General features: G+C 43.2%; 1 protein-coding gene across 2 annotated transcripts in view; it reads left to right on the forward strand.

Annotated features, from left to right (window-relative positions):
- Positions 1 to 24,072, forward strand: part of BCR (BCR activator of RhoGEF and GTPase) — a 96,224-nt gene extending 72,152 nt beyond the window's left edge. For both annotated transcript variants that reach the window (XM_042828857.1, XM_042828858.1), the window contains exons 9-23: positions 816 to 937; positions 1,797 to 1,965; positions 2,503 to 2,622; positions 3,574 to 3,649; positions 4,166 to 4,270; positions 4,695 to 4,769; positions 5,482 to 5,579; positions 6,284 to 6,415; positions 14,388 to 14,447; positions 14,572 to 14,681; positions 15,394 to 15,533; positions 16,925 to 17,059; positions 17,271 to 17,376; positions 18,353 to 18,515; positions 19,226 to 24,072. In XM_042828857.1, coding sequence (XP_042684791.1) covers positions 816 to 937; positions 1,797 to 1,965; positions 2,503 to 2,622; positions 3,574 to 3,649; positions 4,166 to 4,270; positions 4,695 to 4,769; positions 5,482 to 5,579; positions 6,284 to 6,415; positions 14,388 to 14,447; positions 14,572 to 14,681; positions 15,394 to 15,533; positions 16,925 to 17,059; positions 17,271 to 17,376; positions 18,353 to 18,515; positions 19,226 to 19,315 — 1,701 coding nt within the window. In that variant the 3' untranslated portion in view covers positions 19,316 to 24,072. The remainder of the gene's footprint in view (positions 1 to 815; positions 938 to 1,796; positions 1,966 to 2,502; positions 2,623 to 3,573; positions 3,650 to 4,165; positions 4,271 to 4,694; positions 4,770 to 5,481; positions 5,580 to 6,283; positions 6,416 to 14,387; positions 14,448 to 14,571; positions 14,682 to 15,393; positions 15,534 to 16,924; positions 17,060 to 17,270; positions 17,377 to 18,352; positions 18,516 to 19,225) is intronic.
- The last annotated feature ends 1,539 nt before the right edge of the window (positions 24,073 to 25,611 follow it).

Consider the following 25,611-nt stretch of genomic DNA (forward strand, 5'->3'; position numbering starts at 1 on the left):
GCTTGAAACTCCTGTGTTGGTCACTGGTGACAGCACAGACCCATCTGTCTCAGTGCCAGTGCTCCGGCCTTTTTGTCTGTCAGCTATGGAGTCCCTGTAGGGAAAGAAGGGAAAAGATGCTTTTGCCCTCCAATGTATGCCTGCTAATTAGGAGTTTTTAAGTCTTCTGGGAACTAGAAATAGGAATAAAGGTATCAGGGTAATGCAAATTATCATCTAGGTTTGGGGAACATTTGATTCATTTTATTAATTATTTAGGAGGAAAAAAAAAGCTTTTAAAGCTTTGAATAGGTGTGGGGATCATCCAGATGATCCTGTTTAAACACAAGCAGGTAAGGGACTACAGAGAACTTTGCAAGGTACACATTTTGTATCTAGCTAATGCAGAGTGGGGGTAGCTTGAGCTGAATTCAGTAGCTGGATGATGGGGGAAGTCTGGACAGAAAAGTGGTGTTTGCTGCTCTCTGCTGGCTTGTAAGAGGGATGCTGTGATGGTGGCCCTTGGGCACTTAAAGCCAGGCGATGACTCACCATAAGTAACACTTGGTCTCAGAGACAGGTGATGGAAATAAACCTCAGCTCTGACCTGGCACCTGATGAATAAGGCCATTTTTGCCCTTGAGAGAGAAGGCAGCAGCGGGGAGCAGAGCTCACAGCAAGGAGCACATAACAGCCTGGTTTTTTTGCTGAATTGGAACAGTTTATTAAATTGGCTCTGGTAGGAGTCAGGCATCAGGAGTGCGTCACTGAGGGAGGCGCAGTGCTTTATCTGGGCTCTTTCTTCACTAACTGAAACATTTTCTGTTTTTCCCCAGCACCGGCAGCTCCTGAAGGACAGTTTCATGGTGGAGCTCGTTGAGGGGGCTCGCAAACTACGTCACGTCTTTCTTTTTACTGATCTGTTCCTGTGTGCCAAGCTCAAAAAGCAGATTGGAGGGTGAGGTTTCCCTTCTGGTCTATGTGTTTTGCATCTCAGCTTCAGCAGAGTCCTGGGTTCAGCCAGCAACACCAGCTGAATATGAATACTCCAGTCCTGGGTAACCAGAATCTATAAAATGTAGTTGGACAGAGAGTGATCAGCAAGGAAGTGCTGGCCGTCATAGGAGACCTTCGCTCTGAGAAACTCCTCTGCTTGTTCTCCTCAAACAAGTTGCTCGTGCCCTTTTTGAAGCACATACTTCCAGGGAAGTAATTTTGAAGAGAGTGGGACTTTCCCAAGAATGTCTGATATTGGCAGGAGGGGTGAAGAAGGGAGTAAATAGCACAAAACATTAAAAAAAACCGTTGGCAGGCTGTTCTGGTGAGAGCACCACAGAATGGCAGTCACAAGGTGTAGTTTCTTCTGATTTGGTTACATGGAACTTTGTATGCTGACACTTCTACCCCCCACTCAGCCATCCCAGCTCAGGCAGGAGAGACCTGAGCTTTAGACCACAGGCAGCCATCCATTCACACATGTGGCTTTGCTTTCAAACTCTGCCTCTACAGGGGCTTTGAAGAGGCAGAGAAGAGGACTAAAAGGGTATGCAAAAGGTTTTTGTGGGTTTTTTAGGACAGAATAAACTAGGTAACAAAACAATTTGCTTCATTTTGCACTGTACTGGCAATTGGCCCTCCTTGGCTTTCTTACTGGAAAACAGCATTTTACCAGATTTTTTTCTGATGTGGAAGTCATAAAGAAGCTGTCCCTACTTCTGTATCTTATGAGCTATAATGAGGAATGACCTGTAGGAAGAGGAAGTGAGTATTTGCCAAGCACCAGTAAGGAGCAAAGGTTTGGACCTTCTGTCTTTCAGAAAAAGCCAGCAGTATGACTGCAAATGGTACATCCCACTCACTGACCTTAGTTTCCAAATGGTGGATGAGTCCGAGGCAGTTCCCAACATCCCACTGGTACCTGATGAGGAACTGGATGCCATGAAAATCAAGATATCCCAGATCAAGAATGATATCCAGCGTGAAAAGGTAAAAGACAAAAAATCAAAACAAAACAAAACAAAAAAAAACAACAAAAAAAGCCGGTTCCATCCCACATACAGAACAGACTCAATATCTCTGCTGAGATGAGATGCTGATAGAAGCATGGAGAATCCTGCTAAAACAGGCTGTTCAGCAGAGATTTGTGGTACAGCTCAGTTATCAGTGACATCTAGACTGCTGCACAGCCCATTGTTCTCATTCTGGTGCACTGCTTGTATGATGGCCTCCTCAGTTGGAGGCAGAAACAACAAAAGATGCCGTATTGCTCCTCTGCTTACATGGATCTGCCTGTGATTATTTCCAGGCATTTATGTTGAAAACGGAGCTCTCATGCTGTAGACATGAGAAAGGCTGGGAGTATAGCATACCAATATGTGGAACGTCTGGCATCTGTCAGAGTATATCCTCATTTCCTTTAGAGAAAAGGAACTGTGGGTTTGAAAATGTGTGTTGGTGTAAATGAGAGCAAGTGTAGGAGAATGATGTGCGTGTCCTTTTGTCTTCTCTCCCCCCACCATTCAGAGGGCCAATAAGGGCAGCAAGGTCATTGAGAGGTTGAAAAAGAAGCTCTCAGAACAGGAATCACTCCTGCTGCTGATGTCTCCCAACATGGCTTTCCGGGTGCACAATCGCAATGGCAAGGTGAGTGGCTGTTTTGGTCTGTCTCAGGCTTTGTGTAATAGAAAAATGCTAAAGGGCTCTGTGTGCTTGCACATGCATTGTATAAGGAGATCCTATTTTCTTCTGTCTGGTCTGAAAGCACTTTCCAAGGAGCAGACACCTAAACATAACTAAGGTGTTATGATAATGTCTCGGGAGGCCGTGACTAATTTGAATGTGACATTGGCATAAAAAATATAAATGAATGTATTAGCTGAACACCTGTCTGGGACAAGACAAGTCCTGTCAGAGCAATAGGAACTGCCCTCTTCACCTAAGAAAAAGCTCTGCAGCTACTCCCTTTTGGCCTCCCCTTCAGTTCAAGGCTTAGTGCATTCAGGGCTGCCTTCTCAGAGCTGTGTGCTGCCCTTCACAGAATCACTCGGCACAGGGATGCTGAGAACGATCTCCTTTTAGCTTTGCAGGACTCTCAGTGTGCCAGAGGTATCACCTGCTCTGACAGTACTGGAACCTATCTCCATGGCCTTAGCACACACAAGGCAAAAGACTGTCACAAGATCCTGTTACAAACCAGTCAAAATTCAGAAGCTGGTAACTGCTTCTTCAGCTTGCATCAGTGTCTTGGCCTGTCATGGAAGCTTTTAAGTTTTGTGGTGCAGCTGCTGTAAGGAATTGTGCAGAGCTGTCGTGGGACATCATGCTGCCAGGGCCACAGCTGCTGTTTGCAGGGCAGAGCCCTGTGAAGGCTCTGACTGCAGGAGTCTGTTTGTTGGTGCTGCTGACACATTGCTGACATGGCACAGTGCCAGAGTCCTGCCTGTCATTGACAAAACCGTGATGTAGGGCAATGGGAAGAGTACCAGAAGAGCAGTATATCCAAGAATTTCTGCTGGAGAAAATATTGGAGGCAGACCAGCTCTCAGTGGTGGATCAGATTAATGCATACCCCATGTTCTTCTGTTTTTTGGGTAGAGTTACACGTTCCTCATTTCATCGGACTATGAAAGGGCAGAGTGGAGGGAGAACATCCGGGAGCAGCAGAAGAAATGTGAGTGACCCTCAGCTGGCTATTGGTTCAAATGCTGTGATATTGAATCCAGAGGATATGGTGTGGGGCATTCAGAGTGGAATCTGAAAGTCTTCTGTCACTGCACATCTGAGCCTGTCTGTGGGAATTTTGCTTCCCATACCACGTAGGGAATGTGTGGGAGGGGTTTCTCTCAATTACCCTCCAGGTAGAGATGTGTAGTTCCGGGCAGAGGAAACAACTGCACCTTTTGACCAAAGAGACTTTTATTTTGGTGTGGGTGTTTTTTGGCTTTGCAAGAATGTAGATGCCCCTTTATTCCTGTGAACCATTTGGGGACATTTTACTCTAAATTTGGAATAATTGAACATGCCCTAAACAGAGATAGGCTGCAGCAGTAGTACAGACCTAAGTGCTATGGTACTGTTGCTGAGTGTTGCCCAGGGAGCAGCTGTCCTGTGCATGCCCAGAATGAGAGAGCATGCATTCAGCTTTTGCTTTGAATTTAATTGCTCTCCCTTTGAATTTCCGTGGCAGGCTTTAAAAGCTTCTCACTCACATCAGTGGAGCTCCAGATGCTGACAAATTCCTGTGTGAAACTCCAGACAGTTCACAACATTCCCCTCACTATCAATAAGGAAGGTAAGACGCACAGTTTATGCTTTCATATGGTGTAGCTGCAGTGAAAGCCTGTCTCTGCCTGCCTTTGTGCATTTCCCCTAGAGCTACTCTTAATATTTCTTTCTGCTACAGCTTCAATCTGGTGATGATTTCCAAATGTAGGACACTGCGTCAGAGACCATCCTGTGTTGCTTTTTATCCTGCTGGTATAGGCTTTGTGTCTATATTTTACTTTTGTCCTTTGTTTTTCTTCCACGCTGTCTTGCTGACCCTAGCAGTGGCATTGTAAAAGCCCCAAATTGCCAGAAGTTATAAATGGCTAGAATACATGTTCCTGCTACATCCGTTTTAGGGACATAAACTTCTGCAAAATTAACTCATCGCTCTGTCTTTCGCTCTTGGCTTCTCTGTGAATTTAACAGCGTTCCTTTGCCTTGTTGTATAGATGATGAATCTCCAGGTCTCTATGGATTCCTGAATGTCATTGTCCACTCTGCCACAGGATTCAAGCAAAGTTCAAGTGAGTTGTAGTTCTGTAACACAGAGGTTTTGGGGGATGTTAGATAGCAGGAGGGAGGTGATGGTGCTGTTGACAGCTGGGTGTGGATTCATTTAGGACTGCAGTAACTGGGATGATGATGAGGAAGAGGAGTGGTGATCTGGGGAACTGGAAGTGAAATTGGGACATTGGTATGAATTTAGAGGAGTGCAATGGTACTGGCTAACATAGCTAAAAGCATGAAAGAAGGGGCAACGTCTGCAGTTCATCACTATTTTTAAAAACATGAGATACCGCATAATTAAACAGTGTGGAGATAATGAGGTTTTGATGACTCGGCCCTAACCTAGCCTCTGAGGGATGTTATGCAGATGCTGTTGCCGGTGAAATCAGCTCCAATGTGCTCATGGGATCCGGTATCTACCTAGGGGACTTTCATTTCTCATAGGTGTAAACCTTCTGCTCATCGTGGCTTGATTGGGAAATACTAGTTAATAGCACACACCAGACTCATAAGTGAAAGGCTTGTCTGTGCTGAGGTTATTTATACCAGTGTGCTGGTAATTCAGCTTCATAAAAGCAACTCTGCTGGTCCAGATGACAAAATTTGCATTGGGCAGTGTTACTGGTACTATTACAGAGAAGATATAAATGAAGAAACACCCTAAAGGTGATTAATTTAAGATAGGAGGTTCTAGAAATATTTATGAAGTTTTTCTCTCCCCTTTCTCAGATTTGTATTGCACGTTAGAGGTTGATTCTTTTGGGTATTTTGTGAACAAGGCCAAAACCAGGGTGTACAGAGACACCACGGAGCCCAACTGGAATGAGGTAGGTTGGGTTGTTCTTGATGTGCTGTTTTCCATGTGACATCAGTGCGTGATGGGTAGAAAAACTGCAAATGAAAGAACATTTTGTCTGAAGCCCAGGCTGCGTGCTTTGGATTTGTGCAGCATGTGCTGCCTTTCAGCAATCACATTGATGGCAGATCCACCTGGCTCTAATTCCTTCTCACAGATTTCCTCTTGATCTGGATGGAGTTAAATAAATTTTTCAGTACAAAATGAGTCCTGCGTTTTCCAGCATCTCATCATTTAAACAGATATACTTGATTATTTTTTTTTTTTTTAATAAGACATCAGTGACAATATACTGAAGGAGGATTTTTTTGGAGGTGCTTTTATTTGTTGTGAGGAGAAAGAATTAGACGTATGCCTGCTTACAGCCAACTTGCAAACCTGCAGGAGAGCAAAATTAGACGAACGTAGGCGAGTTTGTTTCTTTAAATGATGCTTCGCTGCATGTCAGTGAAACCTGGCTAAGGAGCCAACTGCCTTAGTCTCTAATTTGGCCACCTCATATGTACAAATTACAGCTTCAGTTTATTTTCAGACCATTTTCATGAGGAAGGAGATCTTTGCCAGACCTGAAGTGCTCCTTCCTGAAGAGTCTTAAGGATAATATCCTGACTATGAAGAGACTGAACATCTTGCTGTGGTGCACTCATTGCTCTGTCCTTTTCTGGTGCCCTGCAGGAGTTTGAGATTGAGTTGGAAGGCTCACAGACTCTGCGGATTTTGTGCTATGAAAAGTGCTACAACAAAATGAAGCTCACCAAAGAGGATGGAGAGAGCACAGATCGCATAATGGGAAAAGGACAGATCCAGGTAAGACTGCACTTAACTTGTTCCTGATTACTGCAAAACATGACAGGTTTTTTTTAATCCTGGAGCATCCCAGAGAGCTTTTTTTCTGCCTTCTGATTGTCTCCACACTGGGAGTTTTCCTCCAGACAGTGAGAAATACAGTGAGATTCACAAGTGGTAAGTCAGCAGCCTCTTCCCTCTTGCCTTGTCCCCCTTGCTTACTTCACTGCCCTTATTATAAAAGATGCTTTTTCAGAAAAAATAGGTTCTGATCTCTTGATTTCCCTGTTAACTTCAACACTTCCAGCAGAGGATACAGAAGCTGCAGTGAACCCTGGGTACTGTTGAGACAAAAGAGGAAGCAGTGAAAATACTATGCAGAAGAACACTACCTTCCCTCCTTCCCTGTGTGCTGGAAGTTGATTGATGTGCTTGCAAGGCCTTGGAGGACAGGGTTATTGTCCTGATAACTGCCATGTCCAAAGTTTAGTGCCCATGACAACAGACTGCATCTGAGATAAATGGGTTTTTTGAACTATTCCACCACTGTGAATCTGTGTGCGCTTTGTCTGTGTAGCAAATATAGCAAGGAAGGGGATGACTGCAGGCGGGTGCTGCTCTCCAGGAGCTGCTGTGTGATAAAGGACTAAAGGTCCGTGCAGAGGAAATCAGGCTCCTCAGTGGGTGCTGTCATAGTGAACACGTGTTCCTACGCTTCCTCCAGATTGTTGCATTGTCTGTGCACAGCTTTAGGGAGCTGTTTAAGTGTTTGCTCTGAGGACGCATTCTTTACATTGGACTGTTGTACCCTGCCCAGGTAGCTTTTCCTTTCTTGTGTGCAGAAAAACAGTACTGGTTCACCTTCATTTACCTTTAGGTCTTTGCCACTTCTTGGATGACCTCTTTTTCCAGGATGTGAGTGATAATCACACAGGCCAAGACCATCGGTGGCATTTCAGAGGCAGCTCTGATTGTGGGCAGCTTGCAGGATCACATCTCACTGTTACTCTAAAGGGGTTTGCTGTCTAAATGAGGCTGATGAGGCCCATTCTCCCCCCCAGCTCACAGCCCTGAAGCTCTCATAACTATTTTCAGGGAAAGCTTTGTCACCAAATGCACGCTGGGTGTTTGGAAGATAATGTACATACAAATCAATAAATGCTAGTAGAACGTGACTCTCAGGCCAAGCAGAGATCTGTGTGTCCCTCCTGCTGACAAAGGCTGATTTTCTGTGGATCTGAGCAAGTACAAAAGAGCAAGCTTTCAGCCTTGAAATGCCCTGGAGATTTGTGTGCTCTCATTGGAGAACCGTGGAATCAGTGACCTTCTAAAGTCTTCAATGTCTTACATAGTTAAAAAAAAATGTATAAGATTTAAATTTTTTTGACATTTTTTTCCCCACAGGAGTAGGTGTTTTTATGCACAGGATGTGTATGTTGTATTAAAACATCTTACATGAAGGTAATAAGTATAAATACTTGTTGGTGGCACTTGAATTCAATCACTTGATTCTTTTAGAGAAATCTAAGCAGCTTGGAAAGCTTAAAAAAAAATCAACAGAAATGTTTTGGCTAATCCATGAATTTGTGCTGTGTTTTATGACAAAAGCAAACACAAAAGCTCTCATTTTCGGTAAATCCCCATGGCAGTTTTTAAGGACTCTTTCTGACCTTTCTGAACATCCTCAATTCTCAGTGATTTCTGTTGCATCACACAGCTTGTTGACACCACTGAGTAACAACAAACCTAAGTCATAGGAGGGTCTGGTGAGATTTGGGGTTGATAAGAATTACTGAAGGGTTCTGTCTTGTTCTAATTTTAAATCCAACCTCCGAAGATTTCTCTCTATTAAGAGATTATAATATCAAAATAAAATCAGTGCCTGTAGGTTAGCTTGTTTTTCCTATCATTGGTTTTACATTCATTTCTCTTTCAGAAGTTTTGTTTACTGTGGAGTTTCTAGCCTGTGCAGGTCTTGTTGTTGTTGTTGTTATTCAGCCAAAATCTGCCTTGTCTAAAGGCAATGCCTGTGAAGTTGGGTGAGTTTTTCCAAAATTCCCCATAGTTAAGAAGTCTGGGAATGTCAGGAGTCGTGTCTGCATCCTCTAGTTGATAAAAACAGGGAAAAATCTGTGTTGGTTAAATAGTAATGTGTTCTCAAGCCCTGTATGTATTATTGTAAATCTGCAGCTTCTTCCTGCTGGGATTCCTGACTCACCACATTCTCGGTGCTGCAGAGAGGAAGACAATGAATCAGGGAGAGCAGGCTGTGAAATGTTTATTAAATCTCTCCATTGCATAACGGCACAGGAGGAAGGAAGACTGGAAATTGGTCCATGTGGTCACAAGCTTCCAGGAATGGGCAGTGACTTTAATAGCTCCCATTGCTCATGTTTTCTCTTCCTATGGAATATTTTATTTCCCTGTTTTTTAGCCATGAGCAAGAGATTTGCAGCTTGCCAATCTGCAGATTTTCTCCCTAAAAGTAAAACTGCAAAGTTTTGAATGGGAGAAGCTCCTGCACAGGTAGAAATTGAAATCCTCACGAGACCTGAGAGCAACAGCACTGGATTGTACACATGGGGGGAGGCTTCTGTTACACCTTAGGCATTGAGAAATGCAGGGAGAAGGTGCCACTGTGAATCTGAGGTTGGTGAGGAGTTTGGGAAGGGAGGAAATGGCCAGATATATTTTGCAGCAGGGAGTATGAGGCTGAGCTCAGTTTTAGGCTCAGTTTGTCTCTCATTTTGAACTGTTTTTTTTTCTTTCTGTTGTTACCTTGCAATCTGTCTTTGGCACTTGGATGGCACTTTCGCTCTTTGAGGTTTACACTAAGTGTGGCAAGCATTTCCCCACATTTTGATTGTAGCTGCCTTTTGTTTGGTCATGAGACTGTGCATGCAAGCGAGCGCATATATCAGCAATACTGGCTTCAGCCTTGGGAACAGGCTGCCTGAGCAAACTGATGCTTCATCCTGTGATCCATCTCCTCCAGTAGGTGCCTCCTAGGTACACCACTTCCTTTGTTATTATTTTTTCTTTTTACTGCATGATCAGCTGAGGCAAACTGTTCTCCCTCACAGCAGCGCTGGAAAGTCAGGGAGGATGTGACTTTAAGCGGTCATTCAGTGGTAGCAATGCACCATCATTCCTCTGTTGCCATGCAGAACGATCACTCTTATCTGCTTAATTATCTGGGATATCTCAGAGCATTGCACATGGCTATTTCACAGACATCAAGGTTTGTTTTTCATGTAAAACAGATTGTCACATGCAGTGCTTCCCAAGTGTCAACTCAGAAAACCTTTTCACGCTTGAGTTCCTTTAAACGGTTTGCTCATGTAGAACAGTACCCCAGCAATGAAAACAGGGTGGAAGTGAAGAAGGCAGCGGGTCATGTCTAAGGGGTGATGGTGGCAAAGATTAACATGTCAGCAGCGGCAGGAGAAGAATGGGGTTATGGCTGGACTGGGAGTTTCCAGCAGCAGTGAGACTCTGACAACATGTATGACACATCAGTTACACTTAAAAACTGATGGAGTGTGAAGTTGCCAGGGAGATTTAATAAAGGGAGGAAGTAATGCAAATAAATAACATAAAGCACACTAACACTAAGGCTGCCTCAGTCATTGCTCCCAGACATTTCACTTCTGCTGACACTTCTTTGTTTTTTCCTATTTCTGTATGTTTTCTTTTCTCTTCTGGGGGACAAAAATCAGCAAACTCTCCGTGGTGATTTCTTAAGACAAAACACAGACAGCTTAGTGCCTGCCTTGCATTTGCTACTGACCAGTGTCCTCAGTTTGCCTTTCTCCTGGTCCCTGCCACTTTGTGTTCTGCACGCTCAGCCTCTGCTTACTTCTGTACCTAATTGTGTGCCTTAATTCATTGCTAATTTGCTATGAGCACTAGAACCTTGCACTCAGAAATCCCGCGGTGCCAAGCTGCTTTGTTCTCTTGTGTTTTGTGCAGGATACAGAGAACCATTTGCTTGATTCATTAGTGAATTTAGGGATGTAGCTTGCCACCGCCAATGCCAAAAAAGTGGGTCACAAGAGGCCTGGAGGTGCTGGGGAAGCACAGCCCAGTTTATGTTTTCCTATGCGGCACGTGCTTCCAGTGGGGGCTGTGCAAACAAGCCCATAAGGCTCTTAGCAGGTCTGTCCTGTTTGCACAGACACAGCACAATCTGTCATGCTTTCGGTGGGGATGAGATGGGTCCTTTTGTCACTCAAACCCAGTAACCAGTTGAAGGAAATGTTGAGAGGTGCATTTCACTGTCGCATTAATGCAGAGGCGGCCATTTCACAGTGCCTCAGTGTTCCTTGGGCTGGTGACACGAGGGCTCTGTGCTCACTTGGAGCAGCCCCCTTTTGGCTCTCTGTAGATTACATTCTTCTACTCAGTGCTCCTTCTTCCAGGTCACTGATCTCCAAATCAGGCCAAAAGACAGCATGACCCCATTTGTCACAGGCCGCTCTCTGTGCTGGAGCATCGCACTCACTGACTCTTTGTCATCAGTCTGCTTTGTAACCTGCCTGCTCCTGTTGCCCTTTTTCTGTGTTGCTCTTGCTGGTCTCACAAGGTTGGTCCACTGCAGGATCTGGGACTAAAAGCTTGCTCAGGGTGTAAATGATGTTTTCTGCTTCCCACTGACACTGTTATTTCCTATTGTGATTTTGTCAGACTGTTAAACCTAGCTTCCTGCTTCATTCAGTACTGTTGAGAACTTATTCAAGCCTTTGCTCTTTTATTAGTTTTCATCTACTCAACTCAGTTACTTAAAAAGCACCTTGGATTCATTTTTTGTTGTTGTAGCCATTGATTTGTGCAGGGTTGGCTCAGGTCAGCCTCACCCCCCTCCACCCTCCATTCAGTACAAGCTGTTCTCTACCAACAATCAAACAGCAGGTGGGGAGCACAGAGGGTCCCTCCAGCCCTGCAACAGAGCTCAGAGACAGAGGAGCATGGGCAGCAATTTGTGCACCAACAGTCCTTGCTCAGTCCCCATTTTTACCCAGCAAAAGAAGAGTCTTTGTGAGCTCCCAACTCCAGAGCACTGCTTTTGCTGGTTCTCCCTATATGGCAATCACTGAGGAGATGGAGTAGGACTTGGACCCACGCTTTTTAATGTCTATTTACTTGCTTTTGTTTTGCACAGTGGTAGAAGTTTTGTAGCCATAACCTAAGCAGAACTGGTAATACCTGCTAGCTTAAATGAACTGGGCCATGCTAGAGTTCTCCTTCAACTGTTTTGCACATATTTCAAACCCTCTTTTCCCTGCAATTGTAAATACTCTCTGCAAATAACACTCTCAGTAACTCCATTCTACAAGGAGATAGAAAACTGTTTTCTAACAGTTGGGTTCGCTGTGGCAGCCTCTACCAGCAGAGCCCTGCCGGCAGCTTTGTAGACAGCTGAAGGTCAAGTTTTCAGGAACACCGAGCATGGTTGCTCGTTCATAGGAAACCAAACACTTCAGAAATGGTTTCCTCTTGATTCTGGGAAAGAATGCAGTTCGCTAGAAACCAAACTTCCATCACGGAAATTCAGGGGAGAACAGCTCAGGTTCTGGCCAGCTTGTAGGGACCTTGGCCAGGCACACAGGCGGGGGCGGATCTGTTCCGCCAGAGTTAAAAGCAAACCCTCTTGGCAAACAGTCTGTTATTCGGGTTTGCTGAAGTGCTGCAGCAAAGAACTTCTGCCCATCAGCCTCTTGATCCTTTCTGCAGTCCCAAAATGTGGGAGCTGTTAGTTACTGACTATTCCTTACAAGGGATCTTCAGGAATTTCTGCCACAATTGCACCTTCAGGAGCCGGTCCGATTCAGCAGGAAGGCGCGTGTGTGCAGGCAGCACCCCGCTGTGGGATCACATCTGTAACAAAGTGCGCAGAGACAAGGTTGGCCTGACTTGCTCATCTGCTCCTTCTTGGGGTCTCCACAGTGTGAGTAAGCAGGGAGAAACTTCTTTCTGCTTGTCTTTCGCAGGGAGCGTGGCAGGGGGTCGGGGGAAGTGCCATGTGTGTGCCTGACAGCAGTTCTAGGTTAATTTACTGATGGTTTGGAGCGTGAGCATGATGGTGTGTGAGAGCTCCCAGAGCATACAGCAGGTGCCACTGTTTCAACATTTACTTCTGCCAGGCAGAGAAGTTTGCTTTTGCATGGAGTTTTGTGAGAGGGAGGAACTGTACTGCAGAAATAGCCCTGGTGTCTTTTTCTTTGCAGACAACAGTGAATTCAAAACACAGAGTGTGGTGAGGCTGCCTCCATGTGAGCATACAGTATCTCAGGTGTTCAAGAGCCAAGTGCCACAAAGCTGCCTCAGGAGGCACTGAAGTCTGTTAGCTTTTGCTGGTGCAGATTGCTGATGGAAGTCCTCGTGCAGGAAGGTCTTTTCTGCGTTTTATCAGTGTAGTTTGAGCTAAGTGTCAGCAAAATCAGCTGGTTTTGAACTCTTTTGGTTAGCATTGGAGTTGCCGGGTGATGTTTAAGTACTTGAGTCAGCTGCTCCCAGCTTCACAACTGTTCACTCAAAAGAAATCAAGCAAAGCTGAAAATGGAACTTGGGGCTTTGCTTCAGATTTTGTGATTTTGTTTAGTGAAGCCTTGCAATAGCAGAGGCAGGTGTTACCACAGCAGTCTGTGGCAAACTGCAGTCCACTTTCTCCAGCTGAGACCAGATTGCAGCATCTGTTTTCTGCCATGCATTTGGAAGGTTTTATGGTACTGTGGGAGGAACAGCTCTTGCAGGAACTGCACTTCAACAGCCATTTTCTCTCCCTCCCATGTTGCTGATGAGTTTTGCTGTCTCCTTCTTGTGATGTAGCAGACTTAGCGTTCCTTCACGCTTGTGCAGAAGCAGCAAAGTGATTCTTTCCCTGTGATGAATTAATAATAACTTATTCAACGTTTGTAAATGCCTGAAGCTTACAAATTACTCCAGAATGGAAAAATAAGAGCTTAATAAGGGGTCTGTCTTTGTCCACTGTCAGGTGTGGCTTTTTGAACGTGTGTCTGTCTGACATTGCTGTGATCACCATACTGTGAGCCTGGGCAGATCAGGTAGAATTGCACTTAGTGGGGCAGGAAAAACAAAAACGAAAAGCAGTGTTGTTTTTTTTTTTTAAAAGGAAACAAAACTCTGCAGTTGCTTTGGTTTTTAGAGCAGATGTTACGGATGGATTTTGTGCTTACTTTGATCTTACAGAAATTACATAAAAGTTCTGTTGTGCAGTACAAGAGAACTGATAGAAAAACCCATAGCCTTGATAATCCAGCTTTTAATGTTTCAGCACTTACATTTAATTAACTTTTTTGACTATTGAAGCTATCACGAGGCTTCCCAAACTGAAGTAGAGCATGCAGGCAGGCACGTGTCTTCAGACAAGAGATTTCCTGTGTACACATACGCAGAGATTCCCAATTCTTGATCTTATTTCTGAATTTTGAAAATTAATTTCAGTGCCTCTTTTAGGCAAGAAATTAGAGAACAAAGGAGACTTTCTCTGGCTTGGAACTTGCAGCTCTTTGAGAGAGATCTGTTTCAAATCAGTCTATTTTCAGAAATTTTTCCTCCCCTTTTTGGACTCATGGCCCTGCGGGACAGGGCAAATTTGGCCTGCTGTTCTTGTGCCTGATGTTCTGCAGCAATGACTGCAGTTTCCCTTTCCATGGAATGTGAGGCTCTTAGCTTTCGAATACTGATTTTCCTTGTTGAGGCTTCTTGTCGAGGCTTTGCTGTTGAGCAGACACTGCACGTGTGTTGCAGGATTGTCTGCGTGAGTGAGATGTCATCATCATCCCAGCTTGGAGAATGCACAGTATGTGTCGTGTTACCCAAAATTTGGGAAACCTTGGGATGTGTGTTTTCCTATGGGAATGAATTAATGCATTGAAAGCGGAGGAGCTTTGCTTGCTCACAGAAGCCTTTCAGACTAGTTGACTTCTCCCAAGTCTGTTCTTGGCTCAAGGGTCATTTCCATGTTTTTCAGCTGGACCCACAGACACTGCAGGACAAGGACTGGCAACGCACAGTCATCTCAATGAATGGAGTAAGTACAGCAAACAGCACTGCTTCCACACCTCTGATGTGGTTTGCATCTTTGCTGTTCACTGCAGAATAAAAAAAGGGGAAAAAAAATGTTTGAAATATAACAGCTGCTCTCTTCTGATCAGGTTGAAGTGAAGCTGTCAGTGAAGTTTACCAGTCGAGAGTTCAGCCTGAAGAGGATGCCATCACGGAAACAGACGGGGGTCTTTGGGGTCAAGATTGCTATTGTCACCAAGTGAGTGGATGGGTTGAATTTCTCCCTATTGGTTTTTGAGAAAGCCAATTAGCCAGAGGGTTGCACCTGTCTTAATGCCACTGAGGGATTTCTTAGTACAGTCTGCTCCACTTGGGTAGCAGTGCAGATGGCTGTTGCTGCAGAAAGGTGGTGTACATTTTGTGAGCTTCATTTTTGCATGGGAAAAAAAAACAACATGCATACAGGCTTGGAAACCTGGGGTGTTCACTTCCATCATGTCACTTCTCAGAATTCCGGAAACGCCCCTTGCCCTTTTACTTTGCTGTTAGCTGGCTTGGCACAAAGTTCCAGAGCCATTAAAGAGTGTTATTTCCTTTCCATAACCAGAAATGTTCAAGTTCTTTGGATCCTGTTGTATTATTTTTGAACCCCTGATCTTTTGTCATGAATTGTTTACCCGAAGAAACCTGTTTGTTCTGTTACATGCATTGGGAAGTGTAGTGTTTCCTCATTTTGGAAATGCATTAATTTGAAGGCAGCAGTGTTGCTATGTATCCAGGGGTAGTTTGGGAATGCTCCCATTACCTCTGCAGGGCTGCAGACACAGGGGGCAGTAGGAGGAGCTGGCTGGAAGCCCTAGTGCTCAAGGCTGCTGCAGAATGACAGGGTGATTTTAGCCCGCCTGTCTGGCTGGGGTAGCAAGAATTGAGGGCATGAGCTGTACTGAACTCTTCTGTCTTCCTTTGTTAAGGAGGGAGAGATCAAAGGTGCCTTACATTGTGCGCCAGTGCGTGGAGGAGATAGAGCGCCGCGGAATGGAGGAGGTGGGCATCTACCGCGTCTCGGGGGTCGCAACCGACATCCAGGCTTTGAAAGCGGCCTTTGATGTCAGTAAGTATTTGTGCCTGCTTTCCTCCTACCTGTGAGAACCTGTGTGAGCTCCCTGTCAGATTGGCTGTGCTATTTTTAATTTACATTCCCCTAGAAGCATTAAGAGGGAGAGATTCTCATTCAAGGAGAATCGTTTTAAACTGGCTGCATGTTTTATTCATGTTCCTCAGCCACAGATGCGACCCAAGACCTACAATGGAATAGATCCCTGTACCAAATACGTCTGTTGTTCCTCCCAGCAGACATGACACGGCTGGTTTGCAGGCCTTGCCAAGACTCTGTGCATAGCAGGAAGCTTCCTCAGGGGAAGCAGCAACCAGAAGCTGCAGTTTTCCTCATTGCTGCCTCCAAATTATTAGAAGTCCTTGGAATTGTTTGAGAATGTTTTGTGAAAGGAAGCAAGCAGAAAATAAATGAAGCAATTCAGTGGTTGATTAGGAAGAAGAGGTGATTCACCAATCAGAAGATGGATGGTCAGGGCTCTTTTCTTGACTCTGTGGTTATACTGCTGTGTGCAGATTGTAAATTCAGTTAATTTTGACCAATATTTTAAAGCCTTCTTTGATCTTGTATAGAACAGTGTTCCTTAGCACTGCTGCATTTAATGGAATGACATACATGTCCCCAAAGGCATCCAAACTCAGCAGATTAAACATCTCCAGACTGCTGTGCTGTGGAAAATGAAATTTCTGCCATACTTTCAGCATCCACCTGACAACCAAAGGACCTCTTGAGCTCTTTTTTTTCTGTGTGTGTGGCTTTTCTTCATTCTTCTATTTTCCTTTCTGTCCCCCTGAACTACCAAAACCATTGATTTGTGAGTCCTCAGTAGTGCAAGTAAAAGTGTTTCATATTTTGAAGAACAAGTTTTTTTCGTTTACATTAAATGCCATTTTCTGCTAAGCCAGCAATGGCTCTGCTGGTTGATGTTTGTTTTCAGGGAAGGAGGTGGTCCTGTTGTACTTAAAAGTAACAAGACTGAAATGCGAGCCCTGAATTGCCTGTGTACTTTAGCACTCAGTGGGGAGCTGGACAGCCTCAGAGTCTCTTATTCTAAGCTGTTTGAGGCAGGGAACTGGAATAACCAATGTGGTCATTAAGAAAAAGTTGAAATGCATATAAATGCAGTCATGCAGGGCTTTTTCCAGATCAGGCCTGCATTGCTGGCAGAGCAGAAGGAACCATGGATAGTGTGAACTTCCTTCTAGTTGATTTAAAGCTGGAAACTGCAGCCATTTGTGCAGCATTTCTCAGTTGTCATTTAACTGAGAGAAATGAAAACAGGAAAACTCTCAGCTATTTGGGCAAAGACAGGAGGTAAACAAGGAATCAAAGCAATCAAAAAGTGAATGCAAGGCCAGCAATTTATTAACCCTTCTTCCCTCTTTCAGATAACAAAGATGTGTCAGTGATGATGAGCGAGATGGATGTTAATGCTATTGCAGGCACATTGAAGCTGTACTTCCGAGAGCTGCCTGAACCTCTCTTTACAGATGAGCTGTACCCCAACTTTGCAGAGGGCATTGGTAGGTAGTAGCAAAAATAACTCTTGATGACCTGGATCTGTGTTAAAGATGCTCTTCTTTAGGAGGCTGCTCCTAAAGCAGTATAGAACTGTGATGCAATTACAGTCCATTCAGCACCAACCAGATTTGGTGGTTTGGGACATTATACAGTTCAGTCAATTTCTAATTTACTGCCTGTGGTGATGTTTTATTATTTTTTTTTGTCTTGCAGCACTTTCAGATCCCGTTGCAAAGGAAAGCTGTATGTTGAATCTATTGTTATCACTTCCAGAACCCAACCTTGTCACATTCCTTTTCCTTTTGGACCACTTAAAAAGGTAATGTTTGAATCCTTCAGATACTTACTCAACGTGTAAGGTATCGTTATTTTGAAAAAAGGAGCCGCCTTCTCCTGAGCACATGCTGAATCAGGCAAATGAAGAAGCATTTGCTGATTTGATGTGGATGCTCATCAGATCACTATTGCTTCATGCTCGTTTAGTGAAGCACTGCGTTCTCACTGAAACTGAGAGGATTAGAACTGAAGGAGGGGGGTAGCAAAACTCTGAGGACTTATCTAGTGCAAATGCAAATTGCTGCTGCGATATCTCCACAAAACTGCACCTGCATCAGGAAAAGTTTCAGTATTAATTGTGAAACTGTGCTTAAGGACTCGTCAGTACTGTCTCAAAAGGTGTTGCAATCTAACATAACACATCTTTAAAAATTCCAGTTTTGCACTTCTAACTGGAGTTGTCAGCTCCCTGTTTAGACTGGTCTTTCTGATCTTGTCTGTCTTTGCAATATGGTTGCAACTGTGAAAAAATATTTCCATGTGTTTGATACGATAAACTTGTTTAATACATGCACAGTATTTCAATTTCATATGTACATCCAGAGACTGTCAGTGTAGACATCAAAGATGATCTTGTGACTGAGGTTCTGGATTAAAATCCAGGAAATCTGGGCTTGTTTTTGTTACAGACTCTTGTGCCCTTGGGTAAATGTTTTAACCTGCATGCCTCAGTTTCTCATTTCTGAAACTGAGATGAAAACATTCCTTTATTTCTGCCTCACTTCTCCCTGACCAAACAATCAGCAGGCCCTTTCTTAAACAAGGGTTTGTAGAGTGCCTAAGATTGTAGCTGTCAGGTCAAGGTATTGTTTATGTATGCAGTCAATTTGAGGATGTATGAGAGAGTGCTTGCTTCAATGTCTGTACCTAAATTTTGTATAAAAGGATTAATTATGGTTTCTTGCTGATTTCCAAACTCAGATATTTACAAAGATCCAACTTGTCATTTCTTCTCACAGGGTTGCTGAGAGGGAGAGCATTAACAAGATGTCCCTGCATAATCTTGCAACTGTCTTTGGACCAACGCTGCTCAGACCTTCAGAGAAGGACAGTAAAATCCCTGCCAACCCAACCCAGCCTATAACAATGACTGATAGCTGGTCACTAGAAGTCATGTCCCAGGTAAAATTCAAAATGTGCTCCTGAATCATTTAAAGGCAGTAGCTGGGTTAAAGTAAGCTGTAGTCATCTAGCAATGCCTTATTCAGCTTTCCTCCTTTGTTTTCATAGCAGTTTTGAGAAACATAAACAACTTTCACCTCCCAGTGCAGACGTTTTTGACTATGTTTACAGAACTGTATTTCTTCAGGCAGTTCAGTTTGTATCTGTACTAATAGAGCTTGAAAAAAGTTGATATGCACACATCCTGCATTCTTTCTTTGTGCACAGTAAGGTTTTGGAGAGCAGTCTCAAGGCTTTTTGAGTGCTGTGTTACAAGCCTAGGATAAAAGGACTGTTCTTCCACAATGCTCAATAGTCCTTGCTAGATTCAGGTTTCTTTTGCCCTTGCAGCCTTCTTAAAGCAGTGCAGACAGCTAGAGGAACCTGGAGGCTGTGTTAGCTCATCATGCTGTTTTGTACTTCCTTTATTGAGTGACAGCAAATCGTAGATCAAATTTTTTCAACAAAGTGGAACATCAACACTTGCTATCCTTGAAGCTGAAAAGTGCCTCCAAAGCATTGGAGTTTTTAATATTCCTCCCGATATTATTAAGCACAGTATTAAACTAGTAAGTGCAAAGCAATTCCTGTGCAGAGCCATGCAATCACATCTGCCAGCATGGCAATGAATTAACAAGGCTTTATTTTTACCTATTCCCTTCTCTTTCCAGGTTCAAGTTCTTCTGTACTTCCTGCAGCTAGAGACCATCCCTACCCCAGACAGCAAGAGGCAAAGTATTCTCTTTTCCACCGAGGTGTAGATGTCTGTGATGCCGACAGGACTCCAAAACAAACCACACCACAAACCCAACCTGTTCTTGGCATGGATCTGCCACTCTTGAAAAAAGGAAGACTGGTGTTTCTTCAGACATTTCTGGCCTGTTCCTGTTCTGGGGAATTACGGCCCTCAGTGCTTCTGCTGTTTGTTAACCAGTGGCAAGCTGAAGAGAAGGTAGAAAAATACCTGCTTTTGATCAGGAGAATGAGAATCGAAGTGGAGATAGAGCTGTGCAGAACCTCCACTAGAAGGAGCAATAGACACTTGAACAGATGCACCACGGAGTGTGGCTGTTACTCTTGTTGGGAATGTGATGGAAGGTATTCCTCATTTTATGGATTTGTCATAAAGAAACGTCAAGATTTCTAATGGACCACTTGATAGGACACCCTTTTTTGGGTGAGAGGGAGTTAAAGGATCTATCACAACTGTGTCTTTAATAACTGCTGTTTTTAAAGTACTGTTCTAGGCTACAAAAATAGCATTGCTTTGCAAGAAGAGGAAAGAAGGGAAGGGTCTGGGATCTAAGACACCCTCCTCTGAAATTGAAGTCCTGACCTGAACAGGGTTCTAAAGAAGTGAAACAGTTTTGCATACAACTCAAACTTTTTTATTTGTCTTGCCCACCCCTTCTCCTGCAGATGTTTATACAAGGAGATGCTGTGCTCTTGCCTGTGTTGCACTTCTGATGGAGTGGATTTTTTGGGGGGTGGGGGTGTTGAAGGGCCCAGACTCAATGATTTTTCACTACAAATAAATACAGCAAATTAAAGAGAGGCAGGGACAGTTTGAGTCAGTGCTTTGTGATTCGTTGGTTGTTTGCATATAAAAGCAGGAGCAATATTATCCAGAGAGGATTGCTGAATTCCTTAGACTCTGCCAAACTTAATGAAAATTAATTGGGAAGGCTGTTAATTCCCAACACTCCAAAGAAAAGATGTTAACACTGCAAAAATAATTGAAGCATTCGTGGACAAAACAAATTATTAGTGGTTATCAGGTTGCCTGGCTGCTTACTCCTATCAGAACATATTTTTTAATATATAGATATATACTTGAATTTTGGAGGCTTTGTACATGCATTGCTTCTACGCGAGTCATCTTCTGATAGCTGCTTTGATAAATATGTCAGAATGTACTTTATGGACAGCCTAGCCAGTAGCATGTATGTGTCCTCTTCAGAAATGTCAAGCCTGTGTTAAGTAAGAGCAGTGAAGGGATTTCTGTGGAACCACACGGAGCTGTACAGCAGGTCTCACTAAATACTGGGCTGGTGTCTTCCTGCCTAACTTGGTCAGAGCCACGGGGGTTACACAGGTGTAAAGGACAGCAGTGTTTGTCTAGGGAACTGAAAGCAAAATCTCATTGCTGGCATCCAGAGCAAAGTGTTCTGGCTATGAAGCAGCTGTGCCAAACGTCCTGGGAGAGGTGGGAATCACTCCATTGTCATTAACAACTCCAGCCCCCGTTGCTTCATACCCAGTTATGCAGCATCCGTTTGGTGGCAACCATCCAGGCAAGAAGAAGAGTGCAGCATGAAGACAAGGGGAGGAATCAGCATGGAGAAAGGGAGGGAAGGACAGATCTTGATTGGTGTAGTTGGGTTGCCAACATCACTTGAGGAGAAACGCCACAGAGAAAGCAACCCCCGTGATGCTGAATTTTATGTTTTCTGATGAGTGACCTGCAGTGTCTCAGTTACAAAAATACATATAAAAAACCACCAACAAAGGAGTCTTTCAAACAAATGGAGAGAAAGAAATAATGGAAGGGAAATGATTTTGTAGTCAATGTAATTTTGACTGCTGCATAATATTAGAAAATATTGTACTGTGAAGTTACAAATTCAAAAAGGAAAAAAATAGAAATTCTGATTTTGTGAGTATATCAACATTTTGCATGCTATGTAAGGATCCTTATAGGAATTTAATATTGCTTAGTATCCCTCCCTTCTTAGGTCTGGGAGCAAACCTCTTTGTAATGTAATGTACAACTAGAAATTCCTTCTCTCTTATATGTATTTCCATTACATTCCGACTTCTGAATCTGGAAAACAGAAAACATGTTTATAGTAGGAGGTGCTTTTGGGGGGAGGGAGGGGATGAAGGCAAGAAAACTTGAAGGCTTAGCATTTTTTATATTTATTTCTGTCTTTTTTGAAGGTAAAAATTAGTCACAATCTTGACAACTTTCGACTTAAGTCAGGCAGACCAGTAAACCACACCGTGGTTTTGGTTTTATGTATTTGTTCTCATTTCCACCTAGCAGATCCATACCAATCCTTTTCCTGCTGGCTGCACAGCTGCCCATTCCAAGCTGCTGTGTGGTGCATCTGAGGCAGTGGCGCTGCTGCTGACTGCACTGGAAGGAAAAAAGGCCCACAGACCAACAGCAGGAGCAAAGCGCAGGAGACGGTCGGGTGCCAGAGCCCCTTCCTTTCCGTGTTCAGAATCTGTGGCTGCCCTTTGCAGTGTTGAAACTGGAAAGCAATACCATAATGACTGTGCCAATTTACTTTTACCCCGTTTTTTATTTTTATTTATATAGGAAATTAATATTAATATTAAGTTACTGATGTACGGCGTGTAACTATGAGAAATGGCTTTTGCTTGGTTACTGTTACAGGTTGTTGCTTTAGTCTCTCAATTACGATGCTCAGTTCTAATGTAACGTAATCTAACATGCAGGCATGTGGATCAGGGAAAAAAAGGTAATTTAACGTAACCCATTAATTATTTCTGTTGAGTATGTTTTCCCCAAAGCTGGTAATTTTGGGCTGGAAAAAACAGCGGATGTTTCTGCTAATGATGAAATCATGGACTGATTTGAAATATGAGAATTGATTTTTTTTGAATTTCTGTTAATTTTGCAATTGAAGTTTTTCTTCAGATAGACATTTGTGTTCAGAAATGAAGCGTTTCCAAAAGGCTTTTGTATTCTTTTCCAAGGGATGCTGTGGGCCTGGGTTTTTTTTAAACTTTGTTGTGTTTTTAATAAGCCTTATCACACTTACAACATAAAGGGGCTTGTAAAAACATGGCTTTACAGAGGGTCTTCTGATTTAAGAGCTGTGTCAGAAAACCTAACTTCTGCATTTCCCGTAAGAAAATATACAATGTACAATATAAACAACGTAAGAGCAAATTACCCTTTAAAACTGCACTGAGTTTGTGTTCTTTCTGTTTCTATTGCATTGGAAAGAAATTTCTAAAGAAGCAGCTTTCAGCTACGTGCAGCTGAAACATCAACAGCTTCAGCAGAAATACTGCAGGTCGTTAGGACAGACTGTGCCTCCAGTTTGAGAAAGAAGCATAGGTTTCTTGGCAGTTAGAAACTATTCTAAAATTCTCTTTACAAAAAAAAAAAAAAACAGTGATCAGTTTTTGTTGTTTTTTTTTAATTAAAAAGTAAAGCAAAATAAGGGAAAAGGTTTTAATGATGGGCAAGAAGAAAATAGTGCTACATCATTCTGAGCTTTGTTTTGTGTGTGCTTTTCGTGGGAGGGTGTTGAAATTAAACTGAAACACATCCATTGAAATGCTGCTGGTGTTCTTTATCCTTGCACAACTTTAAGCAAGTTGAGGTGCAGCCAAGCTATTGCAGGCTTCTAACGCTGCTATTTTTTTGTATATCAGCTAAGGGCAAAGTACAGCTGTGCACTGACTGTATTTGCTGATGCCAACTGCTCGCCTTGATTCCACCTTTCCATTGCTCATAGTAAGGCTGTCAGCGTGCAGATGAAGCAGAACTGCAATGTGTTGCGTTGGCCACGAGGTGGTGGAACCACAGAGTGTTTGATGGAAGCTGCAGTATTTCCACAGCTTATTCATTTTAGCTGTTTAAAATTGTGTCTCACCTTTGAGTTACTTTTATATGAGTTTATTTAAATGGCTGTACTGTTCTGCAAAGCATACGTGGAGCTCTAAGCTTGCCTGTCACCCACTGTAACACTGGAAGGCATGGCAACTTGTTCATTTCTCTCAATGTACCGTTCTTGAAGTATGCACAGAATGTAAATTGACCAGCACGGCTTTCAGAGATACTGAAAATCTGATGGAGAAAAAAGCGACCCTCTCTGGTTCCTCACTGGTTGCTGAGTCCTTTGTTTTCGGGGCTTGTTCTGCTGAGGCAGTGCTGTCAGATGTGGCATTCCCACCATGGCAATGTTAGGAAGAAGTGGAAAACATTTCCCACTCTTTCTCTCTTCAATTCAAAAAGAGAAACTTGCAGTAATAGAAGACCAACGCATTCACGCTAGATTTGAGGGATTTGCTTCTGTTCCTTGCAGAAAAATCTGAAAAAGGAAGTAAATATGTTCAAAATAATCAAAATTTGGAGTCGTTGGCAAGTCAGTCACTTACTTGTTCCTCCTTAGGTTTTTGTTTAGTCCAGGTACGTTTTGCTTTGGAAGCTTTGCTAACGTCCCTTTGTAGTGCTGCCTGAAAAATCAGATACCATCCACTTCCTTTAACACGGGGTTCTTGCAGCTGAGATCACGGAGCCTTACAATTAATATCAGCAATCTTCCATTCGCAGCCAGAGTTAAATGGATACCTGTGTGCATTCCATCGAAGTTTTCACTGGGTAGATGAAAGTACGTGGATCTTCCTTAAAATCAAGAAAGGACTGCTGATAGGAGGTACTCACAGCTAAGTATTATTTCTTACCAAAGTCTTAGGGAAGAAAGATGACATAAATTGAAAAAAAAAAAAAAAAAACAACCAAAAAACAATTAGGAATCACTCTGATAAGATGATCTGGAACTGTACAAAGCAGAAGCTCTCCTTTCAAGTTACAGAAGAAGACCTGTGGCCTCAATAACTGTCTGCCTTGTCAGTAAATAAACATTAATTTAGGAATGCCAGGAATTCAGCTGCTGCAGCCTCCCTTCTGATGTGCTGCAGCCCTCTTTCTCACTACTGAATCTTCACAGTTCAGTGCCAAGAAAGCAAAGCTTATCACATGCTCTGTACATTTTTTTTTCCTCCATGGCAACAGAGCACCAGAGTCTGTGTTAAACCAAAGGTGAAAAGCTACTGCAAAGAAAAATGGAACCAGGAGGTTAGAATACAGCTTAAGCTGGAAGAGGCTGCTTCTGAGCTGCAAGGATAGAATACCACAACTCCCTGCAGTGATTGAATGGTGCAAGCAGTAGGGCCAAGGCAAAAGGAACGTATGCATTATCTCGGTTCTCCTGCCATGAGCAGGTGCTAGATTTAGGCCTGGGTCAAGCAAACGTGCTAATGCAAGAACGAGAAAACTGTTCAAGGGCCTCCACTGCCACTCTATAGTAGAATTGGAGGACACCACTGTAAAAGCATGCAGTGACCTGTGCAAATACATGCAACATCATTTTGCTTTCTACTGTCACGTTTCCTCTTTCAGTAAGAGACCCGCTCTCCTTTTCTATCAGAAACCACATCATCCTATACTGCAGAAATGAGTTTATAGCAGGGCTATTCCTGGAGATGGCTGGAATATTTCCAGCTTTCTGGTACAGAGTGGACCAGGTAGTGTTAATGCTCCAGGCTTATGCAGGCTTGTTTTGCAAGTAAGATATGTTCTATTTTTTTGCCTGCTCACGCATACTTGGGAATGAATATGATCACAGAGTGCCCAAGCCTAGAAAAAATATTTGTTTTACTGCTCTGCCTTAATTGCAGTCATGTTCAAATCATCTCATTGAAATGATTCATCAGAATGGAGAATTCTTCTTGGATTTTTTGCTAGGGCTTGTGTTTGTGTAATTATTGCAGTGACAAGATGTTCTGAGATTTCAAGGCATTCTACAGATCAACCATTTATCTGCAGAGTGATTTCTATTGCAGGACCAGTTTATATCCCTGTGGATGTGTGGAAGAGCATGCTTGTATACAAAACAGCTTCCTGCCTGGAAAGAGAACATAGCTGCTTCCCACAGATGGCCAAAGAACCACAATGGGAAGAGCCCACCAGTGAGCAGATGGCTTTGCTCCTTAGAGGCTCACGTTTTCCCTGGTGAGGCGAAGCCCAGAAAGCAATTATGGGGTCAGACCCATCTTTTTATAGTGCCTAATTGAATTATCAACCGCCAATATAAATAGGCAAGCTCAAATTTCTTCCATTTTAGTCATGTTTTGGGAGAGGACTTCCATAACCATTATGGGATTATGGAAATAGCTGAAAACTGATCTGAATATTAAAACTCCTTCAAATACAGCAGTAACATAATGAAAATGCTGACTGCTGACATAGCAGAAAGGTTCTTCATAACAGCCTCTTCTAATGCATCCACTCTGA

Source organism: Centrocercus urophasianus, unplaced genomic scaffold (assembly GCF_019232065.1).
Source record: "Centrocercus urophasianus isolate 14NV4802_14NV808 unplaced genomic scaffold, USGS_Curo_1.0 seq_30, whole genome shotgun sequence".
Taxonomy (NCBI): domain Eukaryota; kingdom Metazoa; phylum Chordata; class Aves; order Galliformes; family Phasianidae; genus Centrocercus; species Centrocercus urophasianus.